Below are 15,671 nucleotides of genomic sequence, written 5' to 3'. Positions count from 1 at the left end.
AAAAAAAAAAAACCCGTTAGGGTAAGTATGGTTGACAGGCTAGATGGCAGAATAAACTTTTCCTCTCTCCTCCCTCAGCTCGACCCATTTGAGTCCAGTGATCCTTTCTCATCCTCCAGCATCTCCTCAAAAGGTTCAGGTGAGAGACACTTGAAGCTCCTGTCCTCCTGACCTCACACCAGACCTCAGTAATAGCATCAGTCCCCAGATAAGTGTGCCCTTGGGTGGAACTTTTAGGTCCTTGCCTGAGACTCTCAGGCCAAAGTGGATGCCTCCTCCCCCATCTCATCCCTCACAGGGCTGTCTTTCTCATCATGAGCTGGCTTTCTTCCAGATTGTAGGATTCTCTCTGTTAACACCAGTGCTGAGGGGGACTCATTGTTCTTAATGGGGACAGTCCACAGTTTTCCAAGCATGGTGGTACCTACATCTTCCCAGCACTGAGAAACTAAGGGTCATTAGTTTCAAAACAGACCCAGGCATGGTAGTACACACACTGTACTACCATAATAATCCTACTACTCAGGAGTCAGAAGCAGGGGCGTCTCTGAGTCCCAGACGAGCCTGGGCTACAGAGTGAGGCCTTATCTGAAAAGGGGAAGTGGGGGAATCTCTCCCGGCTGATGACCCCCACACACACACAAATGGCCATCCTCAATGTCTCATTCTCTCCATCTTCCCTGCTTCTCCTGTACTGGTAGGATGCCAGCTTCAGGCAGAAACTGATCCATCCTTTACCCACTGTGATCCACTGGCTTCATAAGAGCCATCTTCCCAGAGACATTCACAGCCCTGAGTCTCTTGCTTCTAGGATTTCCAAGGGCAACCCCCCTAGGATTGCCTGAGACTTTTGGGCACATCTGCTCAGACCATAACCCCAACTGTGTCTGTGCCATTCACAGATCCTTTCGGAACCCTAGACCCCTTTGGAAGCAGCTCCTTCAGTAGTGCCGAGGGCTTCGCTGACTTCAGTCAGATGTCCAAGGTAAGACCCCTTCCAAGAAGGCCTAGCCATGGCCTGAGTCCACATGCTGCTTGTGTGGGTAGGCAGACATGAGTGCTGTCACGTGTGTGTGTGTGTGTGTGTGTGTGTGTGTGTGTGTGTGTGTGTGTGTATGCGCGTGCGTGTGCACGCGTGCCTGCATTTGTCACACTCATGAGCACAACTGTACACAGCAGTGAGAGGGTAGGTCCCCTCAAAGCTGCTGTATCCATATCCCCCAGGTGCCATCAGCCATTGCCCATCTCGCTCTCACTAGCATCACAGAAGGATCAGCTCTGAGGGCATGAAGTTGGCACCTCTGTGTCCAAGCACACTTTTCTGTCTGCCAAGGCCCTAGGAAAGGAAGAGATAGACATGTTGGTCCCAGGAGACCAGGATAACAGACCTCAGGCTTGAGGTGTCTGGATAAAGTTGACGACACAAATACCTGAAGCCTCCATGAACTAAATCCTTGACGTTATTGGATGGTGAGCTCAAAACGAGTGTGAATAAATATGTGCATGAATACAGCCTGCATTGCTCAAGGACAAAAGCCACAGCCGTGTCGTGAGCAGGAGTGTCTGAAAGGCTCCCTTGTCTGCCCTGGATCTGGAATACACTGTGGCTGGCTTCACTCATTGAAAGGGAAGTGGGTAGAGAGCCACACCTTGAGCTCTGCAAAAAGTCAGCTGGCAGGTAGCACCCCAGATGAACTGGTGGGGTGCAGGTCTTCCTCTAGTACTAGGGAGGCTCAGGTGGTGGGAGGACTGCTGTAACTTGGAGGCCAGCCTGGGCTCCACAGGGAGACAGACATGTCAGAGAAGAAAGCAGTAAGGTTCATGCTTTTCAGGACCTTGCTAACCAGGTCTTGGTGAGAGGGATTAAGTCATAGATCCTGGCCCAGCACACCAGGTGCATTATATCTGTTGGTTTGATGTATGTTGGTTTCATCTTTGGCAATGAATAAAAAGGTCAAGCCAGCCTGTGACAGCAAGTATTTAAGGACAATAGTGTCACAGGTGTGCTGTCTCAGCTCCTGCACTTGCCTGACCAGCACCTTATCTACTCTGCTTCCCACCTGGCAAGGATCTGTCCTGAGAGCAGTGCGCTGTACCTTGCAAATGCTCCTCATGGGCATGGTTTCCCCAGCAGAGTCCATCCTTCTACTCCTGGGGTCATGTGGTTGGTGGTGAGGGAGTCATAGGGCAGCAATCCTGTCCCCTGTTAGTTCTGTCCACCTGAAGGAGGAAGTGGGAGGGAATTCTGAGGGTGCAGACATCCCTTGGTATCCATAAAGATAGGTTGCATGATGTCCCAGGGGATATCAACATCCTTGCTGGCATTCCTCCTGTGACATGACTCAGTTCATTGTGAACATGACAGACTGTACCTCTGGGTGGCTTCAGTTGTCTTGGAGGACGGGAGTGCTGGATGCATTATCTCCATTGTAGTCAGACTAAAAGAAGCTGTCTGTGTGCACTCAGTACAGATGCAGTGTTTTTCTCTCTTCAGTGTGAGGTTGCTTGAAGGAATTCAGGTGTGGGACCCCAAAAGATGGAGACCAAGCACAAGTGGCAGCCAGCACCCAATCCTGGGGTCCCTGCCCTCACCAAGCATGCCCTGGTGTCTCAGTTGCTCAGTAATTCTCAGGTGCCAAAGGCTGGCAACAGGAGCAACACTTGTGCTGCAGTGAAAACCTACACAGTGACAACATATACAGAGTCATAGGGAGGCATGGCTTCTAACGGGAGACCTATATTTGACACACTTAGGAGCCCTGTGCATGCAGATCCAGGGACTGCCATCACCATACCCTAGGCAGCACCTGGCATTGGAGAGGCAAAGGCAGCCAGTGGCAGCAGGACCTGTCGGCCACATGGGGGCAGCAGCCTACAAGGGCTGGTGACCAAGATTGTCTCACGCTGTCTTCAGTGGGCTCCTTTCTGCTCTCGAGGCTCAGAACCTGTCTCTGCTCATTGTCAGCCCCAGCAAAGGCCTCACCAAGTGTACAAGGTGGCTGAAGTTATGGGTTCTGATGGAAAAGGAGTTTTCTCCATTGTGGTGTAGCCACTGGCTGGTTGGTTATATGCATGCAAGCTGCCCTGCTTAGGCTCAAGAGTCACACAAAGAACCAGAATGCCAAAGACACAGGGGGGCTCCTTGGGAGTTGTCGGCTTTGAGAATACATCACACATATGTAAAAGTGTTAGGAAGTTCCAAGTGCTCAGTGAGTGGCCATGTACATGGCTGTAGGCCAGGGCCTGGGCTGTTCTACACCTGATGTACTGAGATTCAAGGCTGGAGAATGTACTAGCTGCCAACCCCTACTTACTCCTTCCATGGATCTCTGCCCAGCTACCCTCCAGTTGCATAGGTCCCCTTCTCCCAAGGAACACAGGCCTGTGCTACTACTATGTGCCCTCTCACTCCCAGCCCCCTGGCAAGGATAGGAAAGCCAGGCCCACTTTCTGTTCTTGGCTCTAGGCCAGGACAGAGTTAGGTAGGGCTGTGGAAGAACTTGTCCCATACAGTATATGCACCATCCTGGGGCTTCTTGACTTCATGACACTTGTAAGGACTGTGCCTGCCCTGCCCACACCCACTACTGATTTTCCTCTCTGGTTACCTTGCTAGTTTTCAAGAACAACACCTGGTATAAATAAATTTGAAGGGAAATGAAAGTAGAGTGGTAAGGGCTTTTTTTTCCTCTTAGCTTTCTTTTTTTTCTTTTTTTAACCATCACCACCAGCCCTTCCGCACCTGAGCAGGGTGGGGCAGCATATGTGCCGTTCCTCAGTCCTCGAATTAGTGTTTCCTAGCTCTGTACATCTGTGCTGAGGAAGGGGCCAGCAGGCATCTTACCAGCGGTAGAGTCTTGTCTTAGGGTTACCATTGCTTCGATGAAACTCTATGAGCAAAGCAACCTGGAGAGGAAAGGGTCTATCTGCCTTACACTTCCACATCACTGTTCATCACTGAGGAAAGTCAAGGCAGGAACCTGGAGGCAGGAGCTGATGCAGATGCCATGGAAGGTGCTGCCTACTGCTTTCTTCCCACCGGCCTGCTGGCTCACCAGCTCAGGGATGGCACCACCCACAATGGGCTGGGCTTTTCCCCATCATTCACTAATTGAGAAAATGCCTTCATGGACTCATCAACGGAGGCTCCCTCTTTGCTGATGATAACTTGAACTTGTGTCATCTTGACATAAAGCTAGCCAGCACAGGTTCCCAACTGAATATTCTTGGCACTTGCTGAGCATCAGTGACATTTGTTTGCTTTAAAAATGAGTTTCCTGGCCGTAGGTTCAGTCAGCAGCATGAGCCTGAAGAGCATGATCAGGGCCCTGGGTCATCCCAGCACTGCGGCCAGAAGGAGGTCAGAGTGAGTGAGCTTCCTAAAGTGTTCCTAGAGCACTGCTCACCCCCCCCCACACACACACACCTGTGCAGTAGTAGCTGGGTGCAGCCTGTCTTCAGTGACTTCAGCCATAGTGTGGTTTGTTGTTGTTGCTTTTCTTTTTCTTTTTAAAAAATGTTTGCACTGGTGCTGGTAGAACACAGAGGCTCCACCCCCAGTCCTTTTTGGCTGTCCTCACTCTGCTCCTGAGAAGATGAACAACCTACTTTGACAGGATTTTGAGGCAGTTGCAGTGGTTATTAGCTCATTCCTGCTCCCCAGTCCTTGCTGTCAGTGGAAGCATACCTTGTTCTTCCCCAGCGCCCGAGTCTGGGGGAACACTTTTACAAACATCCAGCGCCCAAGTAGAAAAGAGCCAAATTCCAAAGCTCGAGAAGCCTGAGGTCATCCAAACAGGCTACAAGGGGAGCCTGGAAGCACACACCTTTAATCTCAGCACTTGGGAGGCAGAGACAAGGCTAGCCTGGTCTACATAATGAATTTAGACCATCCAAGGATACGCGGTGAGACATTTCCAAAGAAGAAAGAAAGAAAATAATAAAATAAAATTGGAGTGGAAACTTGCCTGGGCGTTATGCCACTGGACCAAACAGAGCCCTCTGAAGGGAGCCAGGCTGACAGAGTTAAGCCTGTCCCCTTCAAGGTACCAGATAATTAGGTGGACTTAAACTCCTTGGGGATATGACACATCTGTCATGCCTGGGCATTGCAGCCACCTGGAGAATCAAGCAGCACCGGGTCCTGTGTGGATTAGAAAGTAGGGCTGCTCAGGCTCTCATCCGCCTTCCTGTGACCTGTCCCAGGACATAACGTATGCCCAGGAAGCATCCCAAGGTCAGGAAACCTCCTCTGTGCTGCACCTTCTCGTCACACCGCAGGCTCAGGACTAAGTGCACACGGCTTGAGCACTCGCTTACCTTCGGCTAACAAGTGCCTTTTCATTTTCTTGATTAAGTTGCGTTTCTCTTGGGGCAGGGTGTCATGGCATCCATATGCCAAGCTGGAGACAGTATTTTTTCCACTGTATGAACCCAGTGATCAGCCTGCTTGCAAGTATATTAAGCCATCTTTCCAGCGTCAGGAGTGAGTGAGTAGGACACAGCTCTCTCTCATGCTGTGTCTTGTCTGGAGGCTAGAGTAACATGTGTTTCAAGGCAGCCTCAGGTTTATGGCAAAACCCTATCTCAAAAAAAAAAAAAAAAAGCAGCCACTAACCTTTAGATGACCCTGTCCCACCTCCTTCCAGTCCCCAAGGCGGAGGAGCTGAGGGTCTGCAGACACAGGCTTCAGAAAGAGGTGGGATCCTGCCCACATGCCTCATGATACACAAGGGTCCTCATAGCCTGTGAGGACCCATCTTGGGAGCCCTTCCCCAGTGGATGCCTGAACCCCATGTTCGCTGTTCCCTCTGCACTTCTGGAAAAGTGTGACTCAAACATGGCACAGATGGCAAGTGGAACAGTTACAGCACGCTGTAGTAAAAGTTATTTCAGACTTAAGAACTGTTTTTCTGGAACTTTTTCCTCTTCATGTTCTCAGGTTTATGGATCATGATGTGACAAGGTGGGGCAGCTGTATTCAATGTGCCATCTCTGCTGCTCCTATCCAGTGTCTGGCAGGCATTTTACCTAACACTTCCTTTCTGGGGCATTCCAAACAGTAAAGGCCTCTCATCTCTGTCACATTACAGATGAGAAATCAAGGCACAGGGAGTTGGGCTGGGATTTCAGTTCACGTTGATTTACCTAGCTTACCTCTGACCACAGGGCTCTGCAGCCTGACCAGGTTGATGTTCTGGAAACTTTCATGGACAAGCTTTGAATTAAGACTCTGCCATTTGTGTATAAAGACTTGAGAGTATTCTTGGTAGAGTATCATCTACTCCTCCCCACCCCCTACCCCCCACCCTCCACCCCCCCACCCCGCACTGCAGCCTGCCAGCCCACCAGGCCTTCCTGCATGAAGCTCCCAGCTGCTGGGAATAGGGATTGGGGGTCGGGGGACTAGTTAGGAAGTTAATCTGGAGCTTGCAGAGAGCCCTGTGTTCTTGGGTATGTATGTGCACATGTGCATATGATGTGTGTGTGTGACTGTTAGATGTTTTCCTCAGTCACTCTTACTGTTTGAGATGGTTCTCACTGAACCTGCAGCTCACAGCTTCACCTAGACAGGCAAGCAAGTCCTGGAGGTCCTGTCTCCACCCCCTTGGCTCTACGGTTATAGACATAAACCACAGATGCAGCAGCACCTGGCTTTTCCCAAGGGTGCTCACGTATTTTACCCATTGGCTGTGATTCCAACCCCAGAACCCTGTTCTCTTTAGAGGAACTACCGTCTCTCTGTGTCCCCTCCTGGCTATTTCTTGCCTGAAGCCATGTGTGTCACCTCCAGACTGAGGACACGGCTAATTTCCATGTTGTGGCCCTATGCCTACCCTTCAGACAGTGTCAGGGAGCCCAGACCTAGGTAGTGGACAAGGTGTGCTGGGTCAACACTGATCCGGTAGAGTCTGGGAAAGCCACATTGATGTCTGTGCCTCAGTTTGCCTGTGTGGAAAGCAGGGGTAATGGTAGTAGAAATCTCTCACAGGCCCTATAAAAGTAGCCATTTCCTGCCCAGGAGCTTCTAGAAAGCATTGAAGGGCCTGCTGGTGTCAGCTTAGATGCCAGAGCCACTACAAGTCCCTGTCACACCCCTCCTGTAAGGGGTCAGTGCATGGCTAGAGCAGGGCTGCTTCTCTAGTTGAGTCATACTCTTTCCTCAGTTTGAGTCTGCCATGGGTCCTGGGTTCGCTGGCTCGCTTTCTGTCCTTGGCCTGCCCTGTGGGGAGGAAACAGAAAGTGCCAACCCCTCTCACTCTCTGTGCTCCTCTGAAGAGTCTCATGTCATCTTTGGAAGAACCTTTCTGCCCAGTGTTTGCAGTCACCTGGGATGGCAGCTGTGCCCTCATGCCTGGCAACACTAGATGTATGTGGCCCGTACTTCTGCTCGTTATCTTGTATGTTGGATAAAACGTGTTCTTGTCCACTTTATTAAACATTTCACTCTTTTTGAGAAAGGAGCTGTCTTAGTGTTACCATGGCTGTGATGAAATGCCATGACCAAAAAAAGTTGGGGAGGAAAGGGTTTATTTGACTTATACTTCCGTATTGCAATTCATCACTGAAGGAAGTCAGGACAGGAACTTGCACAGAGTGGGAACTCACACAAGGCAGAAACTTGGAGGCAGGATCTGATGCAAAGGCCATGGAGGGGTGCTGCCTCCTGGCTTGCTTCCCATGGCCTGCTCAGCATGCTTCCTTAGAGGACCCAGGACCACCAGCCCAGGGATGGCACCACCCACAATGGGCTGGGCTCTTCCTCATCCATAAATAATAAGAAAGCGTTCTACAGGTTTACCTCCAACACTATTTTATGGAGGCATTGTCTGTCTGTCTGTATCTCCCTCTCCCTCTCCCTCTGTGTGTGTGGTGCCTGTATGTGTGTTTCAAGACAGGGTTTCTCTGTAGCCCTGGCTGTCACACTGTAGACCAGGCTGACCTCAAACTTAGAGTGCTAGGCTTAAAGGTGTACACCGCCACTGCCAAGCTGAAAACCTGACCTTACCTTTCCTTTCCTTACCTTTCCTTTCTTTCTTTCTTTCTTTTTTTTTTTTTTAAAGATTTATTTATTTATTTTTATGTATATGAGTATGCTGCAGCTGTCTTCAGACACACACTAGAAGAGCACGTCAGATCCCATTACAGGTGGTTGTAAGCCACCATGTGATTGCTGGGAATTGAACTCAAGAGCCTCTGGAGAAATTTTAATTGAGGCTCCCTCCTCTCAGATAACCTTAGCTTGCGTCTCGTTGACATAAACTACCCATCACAGGGTCTCACTGTCACCCTAACTGGCCTAGAGCTCAGAGACGCTCCTGTGCTGCTGTTAAAGGTGTGTGCCGCCACACCCTCCCAAACATGCCACTGAAGACCGCTTTTATAGATTATGTAATGTGTATGAATGTTTTGCTTTTATCTATGCCTATGGTTGAGGTCAGAGGAAGGAGTAAGATTCCTGGGCTGCAGTTGCTGGGAGCGACACCCAGGACCTCTGCAAGAGTAGCCAGCAAGCCCAGTTTCACTTTAATTCTTTTAGACTATATTTTGTGTGTGTGTGTGTGTGTGTGTGTGTGTGTGTGTGTGTGTAATGCCCATGTGCATATGTGATTACAAGAGTTTCCTCTTTCTACCACACAGGTCCAGGGATTAAGCTCAGGTTAGCAGGCTTGGTGACATCACTTCCCTATTTGCTTGCTCTCCACCAGGTGTGGTAACACCTCCCTATCCTCCTAGCTCTCAAGAGATTGAGGCAGGAGTATCAGGAAACTCCAGGACTACCCGACCCAAGAAAGCAGTGTTTCTTACCCACCCCTCCCCACACAGCTGGAAGGAACCAGCTCTTTGCTGTGAGCACCTCAGTCGAGCTTGTGTGTCACTAGTCTGTCCAAACTGTGTCCCCCATTGGTCAGAGGCACTGTATCCTTTGATGCTGACACACGGGCCCCTGCCAGCCACTGTTCAACACTGACCCTGAACCATGAGTGGAAGAGACCTGTGGCACAAGAGGAATGCCCAGGCCCACCACTGAGATGGTACCAAGGCATAGTGATGACCGACAGGCAGGGCTCCAGCTACTGAACTACCAGTGGGATCTCTAGAATTTGGCTGAGACCTCAGGGCCCCTCTCAGAGCTCCATGGGTCGTCATACCAAGCCTTGTTTGTTTGTTTGAGGAAATGGGCTTGGGGCTAAGGCCCAAGACTTGGCCAGAGGAGGATGGGACCCTGTATGCCTTGGAGTGTGTTGTGACTTCAGCCCCGTGGATGCCAGTTGTCTTCTGTTTACCCACCCAGCCTCTCTCCACCTCACACCCACCTGTCCCTCTCTCTTAACCCATCCATGCATACTCCCTTTGTCCATCAGTCCATTCATGTGTCTACCCACTATCCCATCTACTCCTTATTCCATCCATCTGCCCTAGTTTCTTTCATGTTGCTCTAATAAAATATCCTGTCAGAAGCAACTTTAAGGGAGAGGGGCAGATTAGTCCATCACTACCCTGTGGCAGTCAGGGTAGGGCTTGAAATAACCAGCCACATCCCTGTGATCGCGACTGTTTGAGATCAGGGGATAAACACATGTATATTTGTGCTGAGTTCTCAGTTCTCCCATTTTCAGGATTCCCTACTTAAGGAGTGTGCCACACACAGTGGGTGGGTCTTCCCACCTCAAATCATGTCCTAACGACAGTCCTTTCCCCCATGCCTACAGGACAGCCTTATCCTGACTTTGAGCCCTTTTGTTGAGACTTTCTTTCCTGGTGATTGTAGATTGTCAAGTTGAGGGTTTAAACTAACCATTGTACCATCCATCCACCTAGTCATCCATTTACCCTCATCAGTCTATCCTGACATCTATCCACCCTCCCACATAGTTATCTGTTCATCCACATAGCCATCCACCCACCCACCCATCTATCTAACCATTGCCATTGTCTACCTGCCAATCCACACGTTTACCCACCTACTCACCATCTGATTGCAACTGTCTTATTTGAGGCAGTGGAATGGGGGCTAGTTAAACAGGACACTGGATAAGGGAAACAAGCTGACATGGCTACCAAGAGTGGGTGGAGATAGTATTGACTGTGCCAGTAGATGGGGATGGGTAGCCATTGGAGCAGTCATGCCAGCCTGATGGGGCATAGAAAAGGTCTAGTCTGTTCCAGTACCAGTCCAGTAGAGACTGAGACCATGCATGTCTCAGATCATGAACAGAAAGAAGTCCCAGGGACCCATGTGCAGTGTTGAGTTGGGAAAGAACCCACAATGTAGCAAGAGAGGTCACAGGAGAGCAGTGTTACCCTCTGCTGCTTGTATTGGCGGCTTTCATTTCATACAGAGGTCTTGGCTTTGAGGGTAAAGGAAAGCGGGGGCTTGAGAGGACCCGGGTATTGCCAGGGCTCTTGGTGCGGAAGCATTTGCTCAGTGCCTTCTTTTTAATGTCTATTTTTGCCTCTTTCGTGTCCTCTCTTACAGCCCCCACCTTCTGGCCCCTTCTCCTCCTCCTTGGGAGGCACAGGATTCTCAGATGACCCCTTTAAAAGTAAACAGGACACTCCTGCTCTGCCTCCGAAGAAGCCCGCTCCTCCACGGCCCAAACCGCCCAGCGGTCAGTACGCTTCCTCCTCTCGCGGCACCCGCCGGTGGGGACAGGGCGGCGGGCACAGGGCCCCTCCATTGAGCAGCCCAGAGTAGAGCAGACCCCAAGGCAGTACGTCTCCCCTCTGCCAAGTTGCCTCCCTGTTGCTCCCCCTTCCCCCTCAGTGTGCTGTGTGTACTGTGCTATTTCCCTGTCCCCTGGTCCAGGCTGTGATGGTGTCCTCATCAATGCTTTTCCATCTGCATGGTCCCTCAGTGTCTATCTAGTAGCCTCCTGGCCTCGTGCCTTTTTCATGGGGGCTGAGGGAGGGCCTGGGGTGGCTACAACAGGGGCTCAGGGTAGCCTTGACTGGATGGGCACTTGGGTAAGGTGGTGGCTTTCTTGGATGTTTTGGATGAGCAGGACGACCCGGCTCAGCTGGTTGAGAGAAGGCTGCCTGAGGAGCTTCCAGCCCTCTTCCCTGTAACTTCACTATCCTGAGCCCTGCTTTCCAAAGAGGGCCATTGTGTCCTTCCCCCAGCAGATTTTGAGTACTTGTGACTTCTATGTTAAGAGCTAGGGACAGAGCTCACTGGCTCAATGATGGAGCACTTGCCTTGTGGGCCCAAGGCCCTTACTTTACTGTGAAATGAAGATATCCAATACTGTGAAGAAGAAGAAGGAACATCTGAGTGACATAAATGTGTAATATCTCCTTTCCAGTCCCTAGTAAGAGCAGGTAGCCCTTGGAGGGACCTAGCCTGCCTGCCCCAGCTCACTGAGTCCACATGATTACCACTTTCTGTATAGCCCACCTGCAGAAGATGGATAGAAAGATGGAAGAAAGCCTTAGGAGTCCCTCCTCCCGTCTCATCACCTGGGCCCACCTGTGTTCCTCAGGGACAGTGCCCACACTGCCTTCCTTATAAGGGGGTCTGGCCAGCAGAATATGACTTGAGTAGCCTGTGTGAAGGACTGGAGAAGAGCCAGAGCCTGAAGGACACTTGCAAATGATGTTGCCCCCAAAGTACAAGGGAGCCCTTCTGCTATGAACAGGGCCCTGCACTCCCTCACCTCAGTAGCCTCCTGCTGATGGAAAACACAAGCATGTACATAAGCACACATGCCCCTCATTCACAGGCAGTGTGTGTGCACTCATACCTTATACACGTGTGTGTTCACACACACACTTTTTTTTTTTATATATTTATGTATAGGAGTACACTGTAACTGTCTTCAGACACAGAAGGCACCAGATCCCATTACAGATGGTTATGAGCCACCATGTGGGTGCTGGGAATTGAACTCAGGACCTTCGGAAGAGCAGTCAGTGCTCTTAACTACTGAGCCATCTCTCCAGCCCGTCACATGCGTGTTTCATCACTCATGGACCTTGAAAGCAAAGGCTTGAACATGTCTGCACCTGTGTACATGTTTGCATATGTGTTCATGGTGCCAGATGTTTTGAGTGTCAAATGAGAATGCATTCCCCTAGTGTGCTACACTGCCTGTGTCAGATGTGCAGTCATTCATTGACATGCTTGTAAACACACCTGTCCACTCACTCCTGCATTGTGTGTATCCACAGGCATGTGCTATCATGGAGATACACACCAGAAGTGTGGACACCTCCATCCCATACATCATTCCATGTCCTTCTGTTTTGTCTGCTTCTCATGTTAGATTTATAGAGTAAGGACAGCCTTTAAAATGCTGAGCAAGCCCTCAGTGGTATCAGAGCCAAGTCTCTCAAGAATAGGACCAAGATTGGGACCCCAGGGCCATCAGCCAGCCCTGTCTGAGGCTCTCTGGACCTGACTTATTAATGATGCAGAGCTGGGCTCTGTCACAACCATTGTGACCTTGGGAGGACTGGTGCAACTGTCTTCTCTTCTGCTGCTAGTGAGACCCTGCGATCCACGGAGCAGGCAATACGATGCCCACTTACCACAGAGGAAGGTGGGCATGTGGGCCACCCAGAGTCACAGGGAAGATAGCATCTGCATCTTGGCCCCCCACTCTGCCCATTACTTGTCTGTTACTTGCCACTTGCTCTAATATCAGCAATCAGGAGAACCTAGCCAGGAGAGTCCTGCATCCTGAGGACCATGGCTTTCGTACATTCTAACCCATGAGCAGAGCACCTGTGGGGCCTAAGCATTTCTCATTCACTCTACCCAGAAGCAGCAGCTGGACAGAAAGGCACGGTTGTATACATACTGCTGGGTGGTACGTACAGCTGTGTGGTGGATGCATGTCAGCCCAGCATCCCATGCTGTTGATCTCATCTTAGTCTCTAACTATACAGGTACCACATGGTACCTGTGCACAGCTCGGGACCCTCCCCTGCCTCAGCTGACCTATTAATTAGCCCTGTTTGATGAGAAAGCATTTGGCTCTTTGCCCCAGCTCCCTGGTTCATGCATGGATTTGGAGTGTAGCAGTGCACTTCTCTGCCCCTGACCCATCCTTATCATGCCACAGCCACTCACCCAGGTTCCCAGGGCAACAGTGCACATTGACCAGCTCCACCTCTACACTCACTCAGAAGCCAAGGTGGAAACTTTATCTTATTTTATGGCATTTGAGACAGGATCTCTATGGTGACCGGGAACTCAACCATCTTCCTGCCCCACTATTCACTGTTTTTGGATGGTGCTTTTCTGCCTACCCATTTTCCATTGGGGAAAACCATATGACGAGTATTCAGCAATAAATATCTTTAGCTGGTCACACCCCATTGCTCGGTCCCTTAGATGTCAGACAGATGTGGAACTCTGCAGTGGGCTGGTCCCAGCATGGCTAGGAAGAGATAGATGAGTTGGGGGTGCCTGCCCAAGGACCTCCAGGGATGGTCGGCCTTCTGACGGAGAAAGCATGCCACAGTGCTTCCCCAGACACTATGCATTACCTGACTCAGGAGTCATGAGAGACAGCAGCTTCTCTGCAGTCCCACTGCCCTGCATGTGAGATAGTCTTAGGCTACCACTTCCACCTGGGCTTTTCTAGCCTGAAGGAGCTCGTGGGCTCTGGGCTACCTATCCAGCTCTAAGGGGTTGTTCACTCAGACTGCTTTGGGGAATGTGAAGGCCCCAGACAGATGTCCCTGGGCAGCCCTGAGTCCAAGATGTCAGTAAAGCACTTGGCATGGTGGTGGTGTGCGGGATCTGCATTGTATTGTGTGTCCACCCCCTCCCCCAGCCACCTGTGTCACCTGGGCCTGACCCAGATGAGGTGACAGTTCAGAAAAATGTCTTCTGTTGAAAAGTGTTGATGTTTAAAGCCAGCCCTGGGTCCCCTGAGAATCATTACCCAGGATGAGTATCAGTGTGGGTCTGGGGTTATGCACTGCTCTGCTATTGTGTTCTATCTTGGAGTTCAGTCTCTGCTCTCAAGAGATGAGTGTGGTCTGTCAAGAGTCTCCCCTTCCTAAGCATCCAGACAGTCACTGCTGCTGTTAGCAGCTGAGTGGCTAGAGCTTGATGCTACAGGTATAGTTCTCTCCTTGAAGCTTCAGAGTGTGAGCCTTAGGCTGCTGGCATGTGCACAGAAATTGGATGTCTTGAAAGCTCTACATTCTTGTGCCTGGAGATCTTTTCTAGAAAGGTCTATCAAGGTATTAAATAACCTGCAGGTGTCTGGGATTGAAGCAGTTGATTGCTTTCAGACACATGCAGAACAGCCCTGAAACACGCCAGTTGGAGTGAGCAAACACCTCCCTCAGGTAAACAATGGTGTATTTTCTTCAACGGACGGAGATGGAGATCAGTCAGAACTCACCGCTAAAGTTTCTAGGTAAAAGTTGTTGATTTGCAAAGAGAGAAACAGATTTTTTTAAGCTCAGGAAACGGCTGTGTGGGCGTCAGTGATTGGGTTGCCTGAGATAGCGGGATCCTGGCGGGCCCCACCCTGCCACTTCCTGCCAGCGCTGCCCTGCGGCTCCCAGCAGAGCCGCCCCGCTGCCCCAGTGACACCCACTCACCAGCCAGTCACCTTTAACCTCTCCCTAAGTTAATGATCATCTTTATAACTACTCATGACCTCTCCACCCCACCTACAAGGCCAGCTGTCCTACAGGAGTAAGATTCTGGCCGCTTTTCCCTTTCCCACAGCACCACTGAGAGCGTGCTTGTGTTAGTGAGCAGCCCTCACCCAAGCTACATAAAAATGGTCTGGCCTTGTGTATTGGATTCCGAAAAAAGTCATTCTCCTGGAACAGACAACCCCCCCCCATGTGCTGTCTATGCAGAGTGGCAGAGGCTTTCTCACAGGGTCAGCAGGGTGCAGGCCCAGGGAATATTTAGGATTGTAAGCAGCTCAGTCCTGTGAGCTTTCAACCTTTCTGTGAGATCCCAGGAAGAGGATGGAACCTGCGGGTCAGGGCCCTGGTGCTAGCTGTCCTGTCTGTGCCCAAACCCCTTGTTACTTCGTATTGTCAAATGGCATCACTGAGCCTGTGGTTAGCACCTCTGCCCTGAATATAACTACTTTAATTCCGTTCCCACGATGGTGGCAAAGAGATAATGCGCTGGGTACACTAGAGAGTTTAGAAAGGAGCGTACTTGTTCCATTTCGGGAAGGTTCTGGCGTTCGCTAGCAGCCAGGATGACCAGAAGGCATTGAAACAGCCCCCCAGCTCCCACACACTCAGCATACTCACTGCCCTGCTGTTGCCATGGCACCCTGGAGGGTCTGTCCCAGAGCTCGGGATAACCAGTGACTGCTGTATACTGGCTGAGGGAGGGAGGCACCCATATACTGTATGGGTTTGCCTTCCCAGGCTGTGGAGGAACCCATGCCAATCCAGCTGGTTTCAGCAGCCTGAAGACCGGCTGCTGATGAGGACAGAGTTGGCAGAACAGTTTGAAAATAGAAATAGTGCCTACCTCAGCACACCCACTCTTTTGCACTCAGCAAGGTGGATCCAATGGGTGGCCTGTGGCCTGATTTGATTAATGAGTTAGATGCCTCACCAGAGGTGGGTCACAGTCTGGACAGTGGAGGTTCTGGGGGACCTGCAGGATGTAAGCCCAGAGAGACTGGGCCTTCCTACCGGGCCTCTGTGGTAGTAAGTGGGCGGGAAACAAC

General features: G+C 50.7%; 1 protein-coding gene across 8 annotated transcripts in view; it reads left to right on the top strand.

The window, feature by feature from the left end:
- The window catches only part of Eps15l1 (epidermal growth factor receptor pathway substrate 15 like 1), an 82,201-nt gene that overhangs the window by 54,018 nt on the left and 12,512 nt on the right, over positions 1-15,671 (top strand). For 3 of the 8 annotated variants that reach the window (XM_029531676.1, XM_021218667.2, XM_029531677.1), the window contains exons 20-22: positions 79-139; positions 903-985; positions 10,481-10,613. In XM_029531676.1, the coding sequence (XP_029387536.1) occupies positions 79-139; positions 903-985; positions 10,481-10,613 (277 nt within the window). Of the gene's footprint in view, positions 1-78; positions 140-902; positions 986-10,480; positions 10,614-12,764; positions 12,813-15,671 lie in introns of all 8 variants that reach the window. The other 5 variants (XM_029531679.1, XM_029531678.1, XM_021218669.2 and 2 more) reach the window with 2 other exon arrangements.

This window comes from Mus pahari, chromosome 19 (genome assembly GCF_900095145.1).
Source record: "Mus pahari chromosome 19, PAHARI_EIJ_v1.1, whole genome shotgun sequence".
In the NCBI taxonomy this organism is placed as follows: Eukaryota; Metazoa; Chordata; class Mammalia; order Rodentia; family Muridae; genus Mus; species Mus pahari.
The sequence above is the reverse complement of the archived record's forward strand: the minus strand, read 5'-3'. Positions and strand labels throughout refer to the sequence as shown.